At 42.8% G+C, this 15,365-nt stretch overlaps 1 protein-coding gene across 1 annotated transcript in view; it reads right to left on the bottom strand.

The window, feature by feature from the left end:
• Positions 1-15,365, bottom strand: part of LOC311108900 (partitioning defective 3 homolog) — a gene marked incomplete at its 3' end in the record, with an annotated part of 333,622 nt that overhangs the window by 191,515 nt on the left and 126,742 nt on the right. Inside the window, exons 6-7 of the mRNA XM_084151692.1 lie at positions 5,492-5,601; positions 4,566-4,649 (exon numbers count right to left, since the gene is read on the bottom strand). Of these exons, the coding sequence (XP_084007818.1) occupies positions 4,566-4,649; positions 5,492-5,601 (194 nt within the window). The remainder of the gene's footprint in view (positions 1-4,565; positions 4,650-5,491; positions 5,602-15,365) is intronic.

Raw genomic sequence — 15,365 nt, 5'->3', positions numbered from 1 at the left:
CCACACACACAGGTAAAACACACTCTACACACGCGTCACAGACATTACACACACTCATGTTGCGCACACCTTACAGACGTTACACTTACTCCACACACACATGTAACACGCTCTACACACATTACAGACACTTTATACACCAGGTCAAACCACACGTTAAAGTATACACACACCAGGTCTAAGACTTTTCACAGAACAATTATTATCAGTTTAACGCAAACAACTAGTAATTGTCCTCTGCATCCCTTTAATTGAGAATAGGGAATTCATTAGAAAGATTGTCATGTAAAGAAAAGTCAAAAGAGACAGGAAGATAAGTAATGGAAAGTCGAAGGAAGGGTTGTGAAGATATGCACAGAACACATAATTACTGTAGAAACACTGAATAGTAACTATTACTGTAGAAACCCTGAATAGTAACTATTACTGTAGAAACACTGAATATTAACTATTACCGTAGAAACCCTGAATAGTAACTATTACTGTAGAAACACTGAATAGTAACTATTACTGTAGAAACTGTGAATAGTAACTATTACTGTAGAAACACTGAATAGTATCTATTACCGTAGAAACCCTGAATAGTAACTATTACTGTAGAAACACTGAATGGTAACTATTACTGTAGAAACCCTGAATAGTAATTATTACTGTAGAAACACTTAATAGTAACTATTACTGTAGAAACCCTGAATAGTAACTATTACTGTAGAAACACTGAATAGTAACTATTACTGTAGAAACGGTGAATAGTAACTATTACTGTAGAAACCCTGAATAGTAACTATTACTGTAGAAACCCTGAATAGTAACTATTACTGTAGAAACACTGCATAGTAACTCTGTCAAGGGATCTTCATCAAATACCTACCTCAGTATCTCCAAATCAATATCATAAATCAGCTAGATTATTGACACCAAAACTAACTTCCTAAACTTTAGCCATGATGAGGCAGGTTGACATATACTATTTTCTCTCTTCCCATAAATGCTGTGGTGTGTAATATTGAGCTGTCCCTTCTCCCTGTGAAAGACATCTAAGTGCTAATCCTGGTCTTCAGACTAGTGATGGTTTTATGGCTTCAGTGACGCTGTCTGTCTGTCTGTCTGTCTGTCTGTCTGTCTGTCTGGGCTTAAAAAGTGAGCAGGCAGCATTGTTATAAATACACGTGCACACACACCCACAGGCACGCGCACACACACACACACACACACACACACACACACACACACACACACACACACACACACACACATACACACACACACACACACACACACACACACACACACACACACACACACAAATGCACAGCCTGCCATCTCAGCAATCCCCTCCAAGCTCCACAATCTTTACCTTCAAACCCTGATGCAGTAAATAAATACATCAGAAAGCAGCTTGGGGTTTTAGCTCTCTCTCGCCCTCCGGATCACCGCGCTACCACAGACGTGTAAAGAGATCTGATAGATGCACAGACAGCAAAACCATAACTCCTGTTTCAAAGGACCAGGAGAAGCTGCAGGTATACTGTGTGCACTCAGACACTGTTGTTGCCACTTCTGATGGGAAGTTTTAAGACTTTAAGGCTCCTGAGACTCAAGTAAGGTAAAAACTTCTTCAGGGAGAGAAAAGAGATTTAATATTAAGTGGGATTTATTTCTGACTGATATTTTGGATGGGATTTCTGATAGGGCTAGAGGGGGTTTACATAAGCAGACAAGGACACTAGGAGGTGAAAAACGGACAATTTTCTCTGTATTTTATTAGATACGTAAACAAAAACAACAACCATTCCTCTCGCAAAGAAAAAGAAGAAAAAAAGTCATTTTCTTCCAGACGAGCGAGGCTAAATTCACGGAGCTGTTTAGCATTTCAGCCGAAAGGGGCACACTGCAGCCACTAGCCGCCTCAGCTCATTAGTTTCATTGGCTGTATAACATGGGCATGCTCACTCACCACCACAAACTCATCTCCCTCCTCAATGGGGGTAAATGGCACATTACTAAGTTAGAATTAAGTGGTACAAAAGGCCTTTGTCCACCACACGGCAGGCGAGCAGACTAAGCAGGCTGAGGCTTCATAAATTGGATGATAGAGTGGTGGGGAGAGGAGCATAGAGTCAATATAGACTAGCTAGGTGGTGTGGAAGCAAGACAATGGATGCATCCCAAAAGGCACCTTTATAGTGCACTACTTTTGACCAGGGCCCATAGGGAAGAGTTTGAGACGCAGCCTATCTAGTATAGCAACTGATCTTAGATCAGTGTTTTACTGGTGTTCAAGGGCTTTATATTGAACCCAGATGGAGTTGATACTGATTAGCAATCTGTATTCAGTACAGTGTCTAATAATTGGGCATAAAATGGGGCTTCTTAGTGATTTCATCACCATTAATAAAGGTGCCCTCATTCTTAATGAAAAATGCATTAGCACACTTTCAGATCTGTCTCTCTCATATGCTACTGGACATTTGCTAAGGTGCTTATCACTCACTCCATTCAAACTAGAATACTTTATTTAAGATGTATTGAGCCTTCTACCAGTATATTAACTTTCGGTAATTCCCGGATTTCCTGCTTATTCCCTCCTGGAAAATCTGGGAATTTTAGAAAAGTTGTCAGAATTTTACAACTCTACAGGCGAGTCCCTCCCTTCGTCAGCTCCTATGCAGAAGCTTTGCCTGTTGATTGAGAGATAGTTGAGGAGTTGAGCTGAGGAGACTGAGCGACAGAGACCACCTGTTCCATCTATTGACTTTAATTGAATAATAATGCAATCAGGATCCATTTACGCAGCGCAATTATGTCTGACTCTTGTTTACAGTTCACAGTGGTCACAGAAGGAGATCTCATTATTGAAATGGTGGCGGTGTCGCATCTGCGAGAGAGAGAGAGTGTGTCTCTCCCCTATCCACGTCCCTCTCTCCCCTGCAGCTGCAAAGAACCAGTGGCTGCTGTGCTAGCATCGTCGTGACAGCAGACACTTTGAGTGTTCCGTCTGGGCCGGACGTCTGACCCTGCTCGTCTAGACGGTAATGAGACAGCCCTCGGCAGCTAATGCCTGATGTCCTGGAGGAAGAGCTGAGCAGGCCATTAACATCATCTGACTAAACAGTCTCTGTCACGTTATCTAGTTTGGGACGTAATTGAAGGATCTGATGAGGAAACAGTATGGATGGGACCATACGGAATAATATGTTGCAACATTGTCAGACAGTGGCCATTTCCAAAGGCCAAAATCAAAGGACCACTTTGATAGAGGAAGCAGAAAAAAAAAAACAGTTTAAGCCAGTTTGTCAGGAGGCTTTATCCAATATCAAAATCATTGATGTTTATAGTCATTCAATCATATTGTTTATTTTATTTCTAATATCTAATATCAATATTTCATCTTCCTTTTCTGAGCCAAAGCTAAGGCAGTATACTGTAAGAATCAGATGCTCAATTCTCAAAGGTCAAGCCTATTTCTAGTTCAACAACATTATGCCAGTTTCTCAGGAACGTCAATAGAATCAAAGTCCTGAGTGAGTTATCTTAATGAAATGACAACAGCAACCTTCAATGGTACAGTCCCACATGATATCCCATATAATTTCTTCCATCAGTGTTTTCACCTCTTTCCTTAGTGTTCCTTCCACTGTATGACTGTGTCCGATATGGCACCCTATTCCCTATATAGTGCACTACTTTTAGCCCTATGGGCCATTTGGGACACATCCGTATGTTACCCTGACCTTGGGGGTGTGCGCTGTGCCAATCCATTGGCGTACATGTAGGACCCATGTTATAAATGAGCTTTTAGTTTGATTGCATTGCCCAGTTCCTGCTGATTGTGAATAACTATAAACTCTGATATATTCAGCATCATGCTCGTCATCACTATTCTTCACCGAGGAGGGTAAAACGCCTAAATAGATACAGTAGCCAGAACAATTTATTTCTCACCTAATAAGTCACCTTCAAACCAGAGGACATCTGAAGTCCATCGTGTCCCGTGGATATAACTCGGAACATAGAACTCACAATAAAAGAAATGTGGAGAACAGACTGTACAGCCTCCAGTCAAGAACAAACCACTTTTATCCTTTCCTTTTTAATGTTCCTTGTCTCCTTGGAGCTGTAAAATAGCACTCACATTGGTAAGGGACAAGAGTTCCAGAAATGGAAAACACAAAAGGAAGAAGAAAGATTAAAAAAGAGGCCAAGAAACATCACAGTCACTCACAATGACAGCCGTGAGCGACAGAGATGGAGAGAGAGAGAGAGATCGGGTGAAAGAATGGACAGAGAGAGATACAGAGCGAGTGAGAGCATCAAACTGAACAAAAGGATGCAGCGGACAGATCGGGACAGGGGGCTAGCCTAGTAGGAGTACTGTAGTCTTTTCATACTGGGACAGGGAAGCTGGGCGCTAATAAGTCTAGCAGTGGCTAATAGAAGTACTGGGATCATTAAGCTTCTCAGAGTAGGAATACTGATCTAGGATCAGTTTTGCCTTTTAGATCATAATGAATACAGTTATATGGACAGGTGGGACCTGATCCTAGATCAGCACTCAGTTTTACCTTCTGTCCGTGGCACTGAAAGGCACAACGTGGATCCCCAGAGGCCCGCCGACATTGGACACCTCTACCAGCTTTAGCATGTCACTGTGGGACAATGATGGATGAGGCAGGGGGTGAGAGGGACAGAGGGAGGGAGGGAGCAACGCATGCGTGAAATATAAACAGAACCAGAAAAAATTGAGAATAACACAAAACAACAGGATAACATGACAGGTCTGCGAATGGAGCCTCTATCTAGCAGCTAGGGACATGTTACTGCAGTCACTCACTGTCCCAGTCCCAAATGACACCATATTCCCTTTGTAGTGCACTACTTTTGACCAAGGCCCATAGTGGACAATATAGGAAATAGGGTGCCATTTCGGATACAGTCCCTGTAGAGACTGGCTTTGGCTCAGCTAGGCCTCTTCTCTCATAAAGCCATCCATTATACAGTCAGGCTGAGGAACCAGAGGTCGATTAAAGACCCAAATGGAGACCCCAATTAAGTGATTAAGATCAGGTCTTTGTGGGTTCTGCAGTAAAACTAGAATTGGAAATGTGGAGGGATGCTTCAGCCCTGCAAATAAAGCTGCGAGTGCATACGAGGGAGTCACATTAACAATAGTTAAATAATACATGGAAAATCACATGTTGATGATGATGTTGATGATGATGATGATGATGATGATGATTATGATGATGGATACATGCACTGAGTGTAAGGTGGTCTTTGAAAATGAGTCTGTAGTGTACTGTAACTATGTTATAATGGTGTATATATTGAGTATAGAACATCTGATTCATGGACACCACCATGTTATTGAGTACTGAGATGAGTGAATCTATATGGTATGCCTGTCATAAGAAGTGGTTATATTACAGGAAGAGAGACAGTTGGGTGAGTCCATTCCTACCAGGAGGATGGGGGTGTCTAGTGCACTTACTCCAGAGATAACTTTGGGAAGTGTTCCACACAGGAGTCTGCTCTCCCCACCGGCTCTATCCTCCCATTCCTCTCTTCCTCCTTCACTCTCTCCTCTTCCTCCGCCTCCTCCTTGACAGACACAAAGAGAGAGAGAGAGAGAGAGAGAGAGAGAGAGAGACAGACAGACAGACAGACAGACAGACAGACAGACAGACAGACAGACAGAGAGAGAGAGACAGACAGACAGAGAACAAGGTGACACAGGGAACATCAAAGACTATACAGCTCTGGTGGTGACCTAAGCTGTCCTACTGTCTGGGTCTCTGCATCTCATCTCTTCTTTCCTCCCTTCTTTTTAATCCAATTACCTGAGAAGGAGAGTAATGGTCTCTGTTTTAGTGTTGGAAATCTCTCTCTCTCTCTCTCTCTCTCTCTCTCTCTCTCTCTCTCTCTCTCTCTCTCTCTCTCTCTCTCTCTCTCTCTCTCTCTCTCTCTCTCTCTCTCTCTCTCTCTCTCTCTCTCTCTCTCTCTCTGCAGCATCAGACAGAGGACAGCCAAGCAACACTGAAGTGGCCATAATCGATTACTCATACTCAATCAATCTGGATGGGGGGATGGGAAGAGGAGAGGAGGTGGGGGTTTGCCAGGTTCTTACAGTAATCTGATAAAGCGACGGGAGGATGAGACACAGGCCATTTGTTTCTTTCACTTTCCCTCTCTCCATTTCATTTACCCTTCTCTCTCTTCTTCAGTCAGGGCCATTAGACATTATACATCTCTGTCTCTCTGTTTACAGACATACTTAATATCAGACAGCTGGGGACCTTAGCGTCCTCTGTGAGAAACAGGAAGTTCTTATACTGAATTAAAGAGATACAGTCATTGTATTCATGATATATGCAGATAACAATGTAGTATTTTTACAGTGGTAGTACCAAAACAAATCTCATAACATTTATCCACAGCTGATTCATACAGTATTGTGAGTGTAATCGTGATATTTAGATCAAGAAGGTAGGTGGAAATTCGGTCTAATTTGAGCCCAACCTCTCTTTGATATAATAATGACATTTCTGGGGGGTGAGGTTAGTATGTCTAGACACTTAGCAGAGAGGGAGGAGGAGACCTGGTTTGTTAGCCACTGATATTAATATGCCGACTGCCTCATCCCTCACCTTCCCTCCTCGCTGAAATGTCAAGCACATCTAAATAACCGCTCTGCTCTGCTCTCTCGCTTTCTCTCACTCTCTTTTTATGGAAATACATTCAGCCCTTTCAAACTGTGAACCGCTGCGACACGGGAGGGTTTTAGAGGGGGTACTGGGGCCCGTCGGGAGACTCTTATTCTTATTTATATATTTCCGAAGGTGAATAGAGACTGACACGGGGTCATGACAATTTAATCAGAATACATACAGAATCCTGCTGCCTAGCAGCTGCTGTTTCCTCTATTAGGTGTTTCTATGAAAATGAGTCAATCACCTTTGTCCCCCACGCAAGGCCCCGACTCTGCTGTTTTTAATTATACGTCATGGCAGGTCTCAAGTGCCTCCTTGCTTTTATTCATATGCTTTGTATTGGAAAACCAGGGGGGATACTGGCATAATGTACAGTGGGGCCTCAATGGACCTGGCAACCCAAGGAGACCTGGTAACCCGTGGAATGCTTATATAAAAAATAAACAGAGGACTGAAGGATAATATAATGGTGGAGGTGAAGGGAAAAGAAGGGAAGGAAGCATGTGATAATGGAAAAATAAATACAATCAGATATCCAGAATTGGAATACATTGACTGAGGAAGAGAAAGGGAAAAATATTCTAAAAGTCCTAAAAAAAGCCAGATAATTTGCATAGAGCATGTATGCAAGGGAAGATGAATGGCGGAGCACTCTTTGCTTGTTGCCTTTGACAATAGGGTTTAGATGGCTGGGTTGAAGCCGAGGAAGAGGTGGTGATTCACATTTATCATTACTGACACTGACAAGTAATTAACTCCCATAACAGTTGCTCTCGGTGACAAGCCTAAGCCTTGCTGTTTGTTGAGTGACAATTTTGGATGACATGAATGCATCTCTGCTCCCGAGAATCTCTATTCAGTGGAATGGGAGACCTGTCGAGCTGAGGCTGAGCTAAGCGGTAGAGGTGGAGGAGTGGAGTGGATGACTGGAGGAGAGGAGGAGTGGAGGAGAGAGCGAGATTTCAGTGTTTAGAGCTCATTGGTACACAGAGGTGAGGAGAGGTTTCTATCCAGGATTCACAACAGAGATAGGTAGCAAGATACTGTAGTATTTTTTATTATTTTTTTAAGACGTGTTTTTGGGGACTGTACTATTTTTGCGGCCATTAATGTAGTATTTAAGAAAAGAAAAAGTTGATAATACTGTAGTATTTACTATAGTATACTACAACATTCTATAGTAAGTACTACACATGATCGAGGGATACTACAGTGTGTAGTATAGTATTCTACAGTATACTACAGTTTACTACAGAATGATATAGTAAGTACTGTAGTATTCTATAGTAAAGTGCAGTATTTTTTTCATGTGGAGGGAGCGAGGGAGACAAAGAGTGGGAGAGAGAAATACAAAAGAGAGAGAGTGAAAGAAATAAGCGAGAGAGCAAGCGAGATAGAGATATAGTAAGGTAGATATAGCAGTCCCTTAAGGGATAACTGGTGACTTTGACATCCCTGATGGACTGATTGACTGAGTGACTCGGAAGCAGTGGGTGTCACTCTCCTCTTGTCACCAAGGGCAGAAAGAGAGCCTTACACAGGCTGCCAGCCCTGCTCTATTGTCCATCTGTCTCTCTCTCTGTCTCGTTGCCAGTGCTAAGCACTTAGCGACAGGAGAGGTGAGCCACTAGCTAACGAGACACATCTCTCTCTCTCTCTCTCTCTCTCTCTCTCTCTCTCTCTCTCTCTCTCTCTCTCTCTCTCTCTCTCTCTCTCTCTCTCTCTCTCTCTCTCTCTCTCTCTGTTTTACCTTTATAGGTCTATTACAATGAAGTAAAGCTTGTGCCTTCAATGATGTAACTATTGGGCCAAAAAAGGTATTTTAAAAATCAATCTCTTTCTCTCTTTCTCCATCCCATTCCCCTGACTATAGTTGGCCGGACAATGCCTTCCTTCCTGATCAGACGGGAAGTAGCTCTGCAGCGTTTCACCTCTCTCTGCACCTCACTTTAGGCCCTGTCTATGTAGTGCAGAGTCAGACATGGTGGAGTGGAGGGGCCAGAGAGCACATCTCTCAACACGTGGGGCTGGGATGGCTGTGTGCTGTGCGGGCATGGTGCTGGGTCAGGGCCAACTGCCTCTCCAACAATGATAGGAAGCACAGGGTTAGGAGCCTGGCGGTTAGACAGCCAGTGCATTAGAATATTGAAGCAGATATGAAACTTGGCTTGGCAGCCAAACGGGGAGAGAGTAGAGGGAGGGACTTTAAAATTGCAGAGTGCCGTGGTGAGAGAGTGGACAGGGGGAATGAGGAGGACAAGGGGTGGAGCTGCTGGATGCAGGACTAGCTACCTGCCGGGTTCACGGATTGACCCTGAAACACACACGTCGACGCATACGCGAACATACATTGTCTGCTCGCTGGAGGGTTGGGGCTATGGGTGTGCGCTGAAGAACCTTCCATCAGAACCCATCCTGAAGGTGTGTGTGTGTGTGTGTGTGCAAATCCCTTCCTGAATTTTAATTGACAAGTACAGTGAAATGTTTAACTTGCAAGCCCTCCCCAACAGTGCAGTAATCAATATCAAAATAGCATAACAAAACAAAACAAAAAACTATATAGACTAAATTCGAGCCACACACAAAGTTCTCATTGTAACTGTATGAGTTCAGTTATTTTCAACTAGAGTGACCATATACATAATGTAAGACTGCCCTCCCTGGACAAAAGATAAATGTGAATTTCAATAATTAATATCCTTTTAAACCTCTGGGTCTGACCAGAGAGCATTCCTTCCTAACCTGACTGTTATTGATGAGTCTCCGTCCGCTTTAGATTTTGTTATTGACTCAGTGATTGATTTAAGCCCTTATAATTAGCTGTCCCTAATTGAATTAATGTTCAATTTAACAATACAGCAGCCCAGAGCAGAGGGAAGCTGTGTCATTGATAGATCTGCCTGGACTCATGGTTGGCAGATGATGTACTCGAACACAGATGCAATTCATTGACTGAGAGGAGAAGAAGGAAGAAACTAACTAGCCCCTCCGGTCCAGTTCTCCAAATGCCAGTCTTGTCTGCAACACACAACACACCCTTTCAGACTGATGTGGACAAATGCGACCCAGGTAGGCTCACATCTCTGATTTAATTTGCTTAATAGCATTAAGAACCTGTTTGGGCTTTAATTTGCCTAAAGTATATCCACGTCATACGGAATGCAAACTTGTATAAGCTATTAGCTGTGTGTCTTAAAAACAAAGGCAGACAGGGAGATTTAAAGGTTTGATGTCTTTGTTGATTAAAAGGAGAGAAAACTATATCAACTTGACAAGAAATAGAACCAGGGGCAAATGTGAAGTTTACGACATCTGAGATTCAGTGCCAGGAAAAGAGATTTCATTAGCCAGTAATGGAGCTTGGTGTGTTTCCTAACTGCATTATGGGTAGCTGATTCCTGCACCCCTGTTGGCATCTCTGCTGACCCCTGATTGGCTGAAGCCTCTTCTCCTGGACTGATGATTAAGAACATCCATATTGGATATAGTTTATCAAAAGGATTGGTACATCTAATCCCTACTTGGCAACGGGGAGTCAGTCCTCTGCTTTGAACATGGCCCCAGTCCTGAGTCCATGGGTTCTGAGTCAGTAGAATCAGAGAGTAGAACACATGTCCTCATCAGAGAGTTCGCCTCTGTGTTTCTCCCCATCGGCAGAGACACGGACAGCCGGCCCACACAGAGTTACTCTACTGTCATTTCTATCCAGTGTGTGTATGTGTGTGTTGTGTGTGTGAAGCTCTCTCTGCAGAACTGGAATCTAATAATTGCCTCACTAGATGCTGTGCTAGACAGAATATAGATGCTGTACATTAGAGTTGTATTGGAGGCCTACTACTGCAGCAATACAAGTGTTCTGCTTCCGCCCTGGGGCCTCTCCTGTTGGGTATGACTTTGACCTCAGCTCTCAGCAAATGAATGAAACGGGTTTTATCCTATTTTATTTTTAAGGATTTATACACTGTTCTTGGTCCTCTGAAGAGTTATCAATGGTGTGGCTCTATTTAGAGGCCTTAGTAATTGCAATGGCTGCATTTCTTTCCCTTGCCTGACAAACTGCATGGCATGAATGGAAATTGTATGTGGCTTTCCTCTTGTTGAGTTCTTAGTTGTTCATCAACACGATGAATCATCTGAAATGCACATGTATTATTATCACATATGGAAATGATCATACATTGATGATAAACTGTATGAAATGCTCATAGACAGTATGGTTTATACCTTCATACTCACCCACCATTACTGCCACAGAGAAAAAGTGAGTAGCAACGTGAATTACATTATCAGGACCGTCTCAGTGTCCACATAATGACGTTATCTCTGGTTTCTGCCCTTTTAACATTCCTTAAACCTAACATAAATGTAAATAACTGTCTATAACTGTCTGATAACTCGGGCCGGTTGATGCATAGGCTGTGTTAATAGGGTAGTTAAGATGGCTGATTCAAATGACCTGATGACTCTGAGGGAAGAGGGGTTAATGACAGGGGAGCAACAATCACATCCAATCTAATCACTGAGATGTTTTGGGGGTCTTATTTGGGATAATGGCAGTTAGCTCTGAGGGGCGGGTGACAGGGGAAGGAGAATGGACTTTTGTAGAGTTTCACATTTGACTGGGTTTTGAGGAGGTCAACTTGTTTTGGAATCAACAGATTGTTGGCATTTCCTCAACTTGGCCTTATGGTCAAGGGACAATACTGAAAAATGTATGCACTCACTAACTGTAAGTCACTCTGGATAAGAGCGTCTGCTAAATGACTAAAATGTAAAATGTAAATGGAACAGCAACTTTTAGACGGATATTATCCTTTTCTCTAGCATCTGAGGCTGTGTACCAAATGGCACACTTTGCCCTATGGGCCCTGGTCAAAAGTAGTGCACTACATAGGGATTTGCCATTTGGGATGCACACTGTCCCTTACTTGATTAAGTAAGGTGAGGTGTGTCTGTGTCTCCACTCATAATCTCTAGGTTGAGTGTATGTGAACTGTGAAGCTGAAAGGATGAGTGTCAGGCTTGGTCTTGAACTGAGCATTAACTGGGGCATGTGGTACGTTTAAGCAATAAGGCACCTCAAGGGTTTGTGGTATATGGCCAATATACCATGGCTAAGGGCAGGTTCTTAGGCATGATGCAACGCCCTTAGCCGTGGTATACTGGCCATATACCACAAACCCCTGAGGTGCCTTATTGCTATTATAAACTGGTTAACAACGTAATTAGAGCAGTAAAAAGAAATGTTCTGTCATACCTGTGGTATACGGTCTGATATACCACGGCTTTCAGCCAATTGTCACGGATTCAGCCGAGGCTGCTCCTCCTCCTTGCTCGGGCAGGCTTCGGCGTTCGTTGTCACCGGAGTACTAGCTGCTGCCGATCTATGGTTCTGTGTTCTACTTGTCTTGTCTTTATTTTTCACACCTGGTTCCCATTAGGTATTGATTACTTCCCTATTTAACCCTCTGGCTCCCACTGTATGTTGTGCGTGTTTGTTCATGTTTGGTTGTCGGCTGGTGAGCGGGTTTGTTTCCTCCCTGCGTGGAGGTTATGTTATTTAGATTAGGTTAGCGATTAGCTCTGTGTCCTGCGCCTGACTTCGTCCTACCGCATCACACTGACATCCTGACACCAATCAGCATTCAAGGCTCGAACCATCCAGTTTATAATAAGCATTAACTCAACTCTAAAGTTATAACTGAGCTCTACATGAACTGAACTATGTGGTTCTTTTCACATGAACTGAGCTCTGCGGTACTTTTAGCAGATTAATCATCATTTTGAGCTGATTGGGGGGAGGACAGTCTCGTCTTCTCTGAACATCTAATCCATCTCTCAGAGTGTCTGTGAAGGTCAGTGAGTGTATCTCCCATTAGATACCCTCAGACAGACACAGAGACACAAATGTATTTCAGCATTTCAACAACGTGTAAAATAGATAGAGGACACTCAAGTTTCAAACAGGTGAACTGTAACTAAATATACCTATTACACAGTATCTTATTTGAGCCCTGGTCAAATGTAGTGCACTAAAAAGGGAATAGGGCGCAATTCGGGACAAACACTAGAAATTCCAATTCCAATTGACTGAAATGAAATGGAATTGATTCCATCCCTGCAGGGAGTCAACCAGTATCTAAAGCAGAGAGCAGAGACACGCCCTGTTTCCCCATTAGTATGCTACAGGTTGTTTCCCATGCAGACCTCATCATAGACACCTCAACGAGGTAAGTCTGAAGGAGGATGATTGATGTGGTCCTATGAATGATTGAACAGGAGCAGAGTACACACTAGAGCTAGTCATTACTGAGCAGCCAGCCTATTCCTCAGATTAACTCTTGTTTGCTGTGTTGCCCGAGAGCTTCATTTTAAAGACGGCGGGTGGAGGTGCTCAGCGGGGAGCGGCGCTTCATTCATTTATTTTAATTGCTGGAGTCTGAGATTCTGGGGGTTGGGATTAATTTGGCCGTGTCCTCTCTCTATTGGTGGGTAAATGAAGTGGACCAACTGGGGACTCAGAGAGGACCAGTAATGAAATGAGTCCCAGCGGACCCACTGTTTGAATACTCTGCTGCCAGGACAAAGAGGACTGGGAGACTATCTAGAGGTGAGGAGGAGAGGGAGTGGATTTGAGTTAAAATCAGTATCTCCAAACAAATGTTCTTGAGAGGAAATACATTTATTTAAAATATGACAATATCTGATTAAGTTTTACAACATCAAGTACCCCTATAAAACTAAAGGACAAAGGACAGTGCTTGTTCCATATATATATATATATATATATATATATATATATATATATATATATATATATATATATATATATATATATATATATATATATATATATATATATATACACACACACACTGAACAAAAATATAAATGCAATGTGTAAAGTGTTAGTCAAATTTTTTCATGAGCTGAAATAAAATATCCCAGAAATGTTCCATAAGCATAAAAAGCTTATTTCTCTCAAATGTTGTACACAAATGTGTTTACATCCCTGTTAGTGAGCATTTCTCCTTTGCCAAGATAATCCATCCACTTGGACAGGTTTGGCATATCAAGAAGATGATTAAACAGCATGATCATTACACAGGTGCACCTTGTGCTGGGGACAATTAAAAGCCACTCTAAAATGTGCAGTTTTGTCACACAAGACAATGCAACAGATGTCTCAAGTTTTGAGGGAGTGTGCAATTGACATGCTGACTGCAGGAATGTCCAACACTGCTGTTGCCAGATAATTTAATGTTCTACCATAAGCCACCTCCAACGTCATTTTAGAGAATTTGGCAGTACATCCAACCGGCCTCACAAACGCAGACCACGTTTAACCAGGACCTCCACATCCGGCTTTTTCACCTGCGGGATCGTATGAGGAGGGGAAGAGGGGTGCTGATGAGTATTTCTGTCTGTAAAAAGCCCTTTTTTGTGGAAAAACTCATTCTGATTGGCTGGGGCTGGCACCCCAGTGGGTGGACCTGGCTCCCAAGTGGGTGAGCCTATGCCCTCCCAGGCCCACCCATGGCTGCGCCCCTGCCCAGTCATGTGAAATCCATAGATTAGGGCCTAATTTATTTATTTCAATTGAATGATTTACTTATATGAAGAGTAACTCAGTAAAACCTTTCAAATTGCTGCATGTTGCATTTATATTTTTATTCAGTATAGAAAAGCAGTAACCATTTTGTCTACTGTTTGCCAACCCCTGGCAGACAATTAAATACTAGTTTACTGAGTTATCTGCTTATTTTTCGACCAATCACGCAAAAATGTCAAGTCAGATTCATGCCGCCTACAATTGAAGACAGCACCGCACCCTCTCAGGCCTGTTCCACGGCTAGCCTAATGGAAGGAGAAAGCAGTGTGATTCCAGTGGAAATCCTGAACGTATTTAGGGAATAACAGAGCACATTTTAATGCATAACAACAGGGTCTATACACCAATTACAGGGTCTACACACACACACACACACACACACACACACACACACACACACACACACACACACACACACACACACACACACACACACACACACACACACACACACACACACACACACACACACACACACACACACACACACACATACACACACACACACACACACAGTATATGTAAGAGGGAAGATATGTCAGAAGGAGAAAAGCACTGTGGGGAGACTTTGAATCTATCAGAATGGTGTTTTTTGAATGAGCCACTTCTATCCAAGGTATTTCAACTCAATGTGACCAACAAACCTAAAACACATTTGGAATTGTATTGTGTGAATGCAGTTCTCCATCTAAAAAGGGAATGAAGAGAGTATTCAGTATCCACAGACACTGCCTTAGGCCTGAATGAGCTAACTCAGTGGGCTCACCTGCATGCTACAGCCCAGTGGAGACCAGGCCAAGACAAAAGAGGACAAGAGAACACAGCTAGCACCCTGGCTGTGAATTTGTGTCTTCACACAAAGGACATTTTTCATCGCTTTCTACTTCTTTCTCTATTTCTCTCCTTTCTCAATGTCACATAAAAAACATCCCATTGCTCCCATTCAACCGCCAACCGCTTTAGTTTCCCATTGATGTAAATTAAATGTGGCTCTCTGGTTTTAATGGAGAATGGACCTTCCTGCCTGGCCCTTCCACACAAGC

The sequence above is a fragment of the Coregonus lavaretus genome (genome assembly GCF_964263955.1).
Source record: "Coregonus lavaretus genome assembly, chromosome: 34".
Classification (NCBI taxonomy): Eukaryota; Metazoa; Chordata; class Actinopteri; order Salmoniformes; family Salmonidae; genus Coregonus; species Coregonus lavaretus.
Note: the sequence above shows the minus strand (reverse complement) of the source record. Positions and strands in the feature narration are given on the sequence as shown.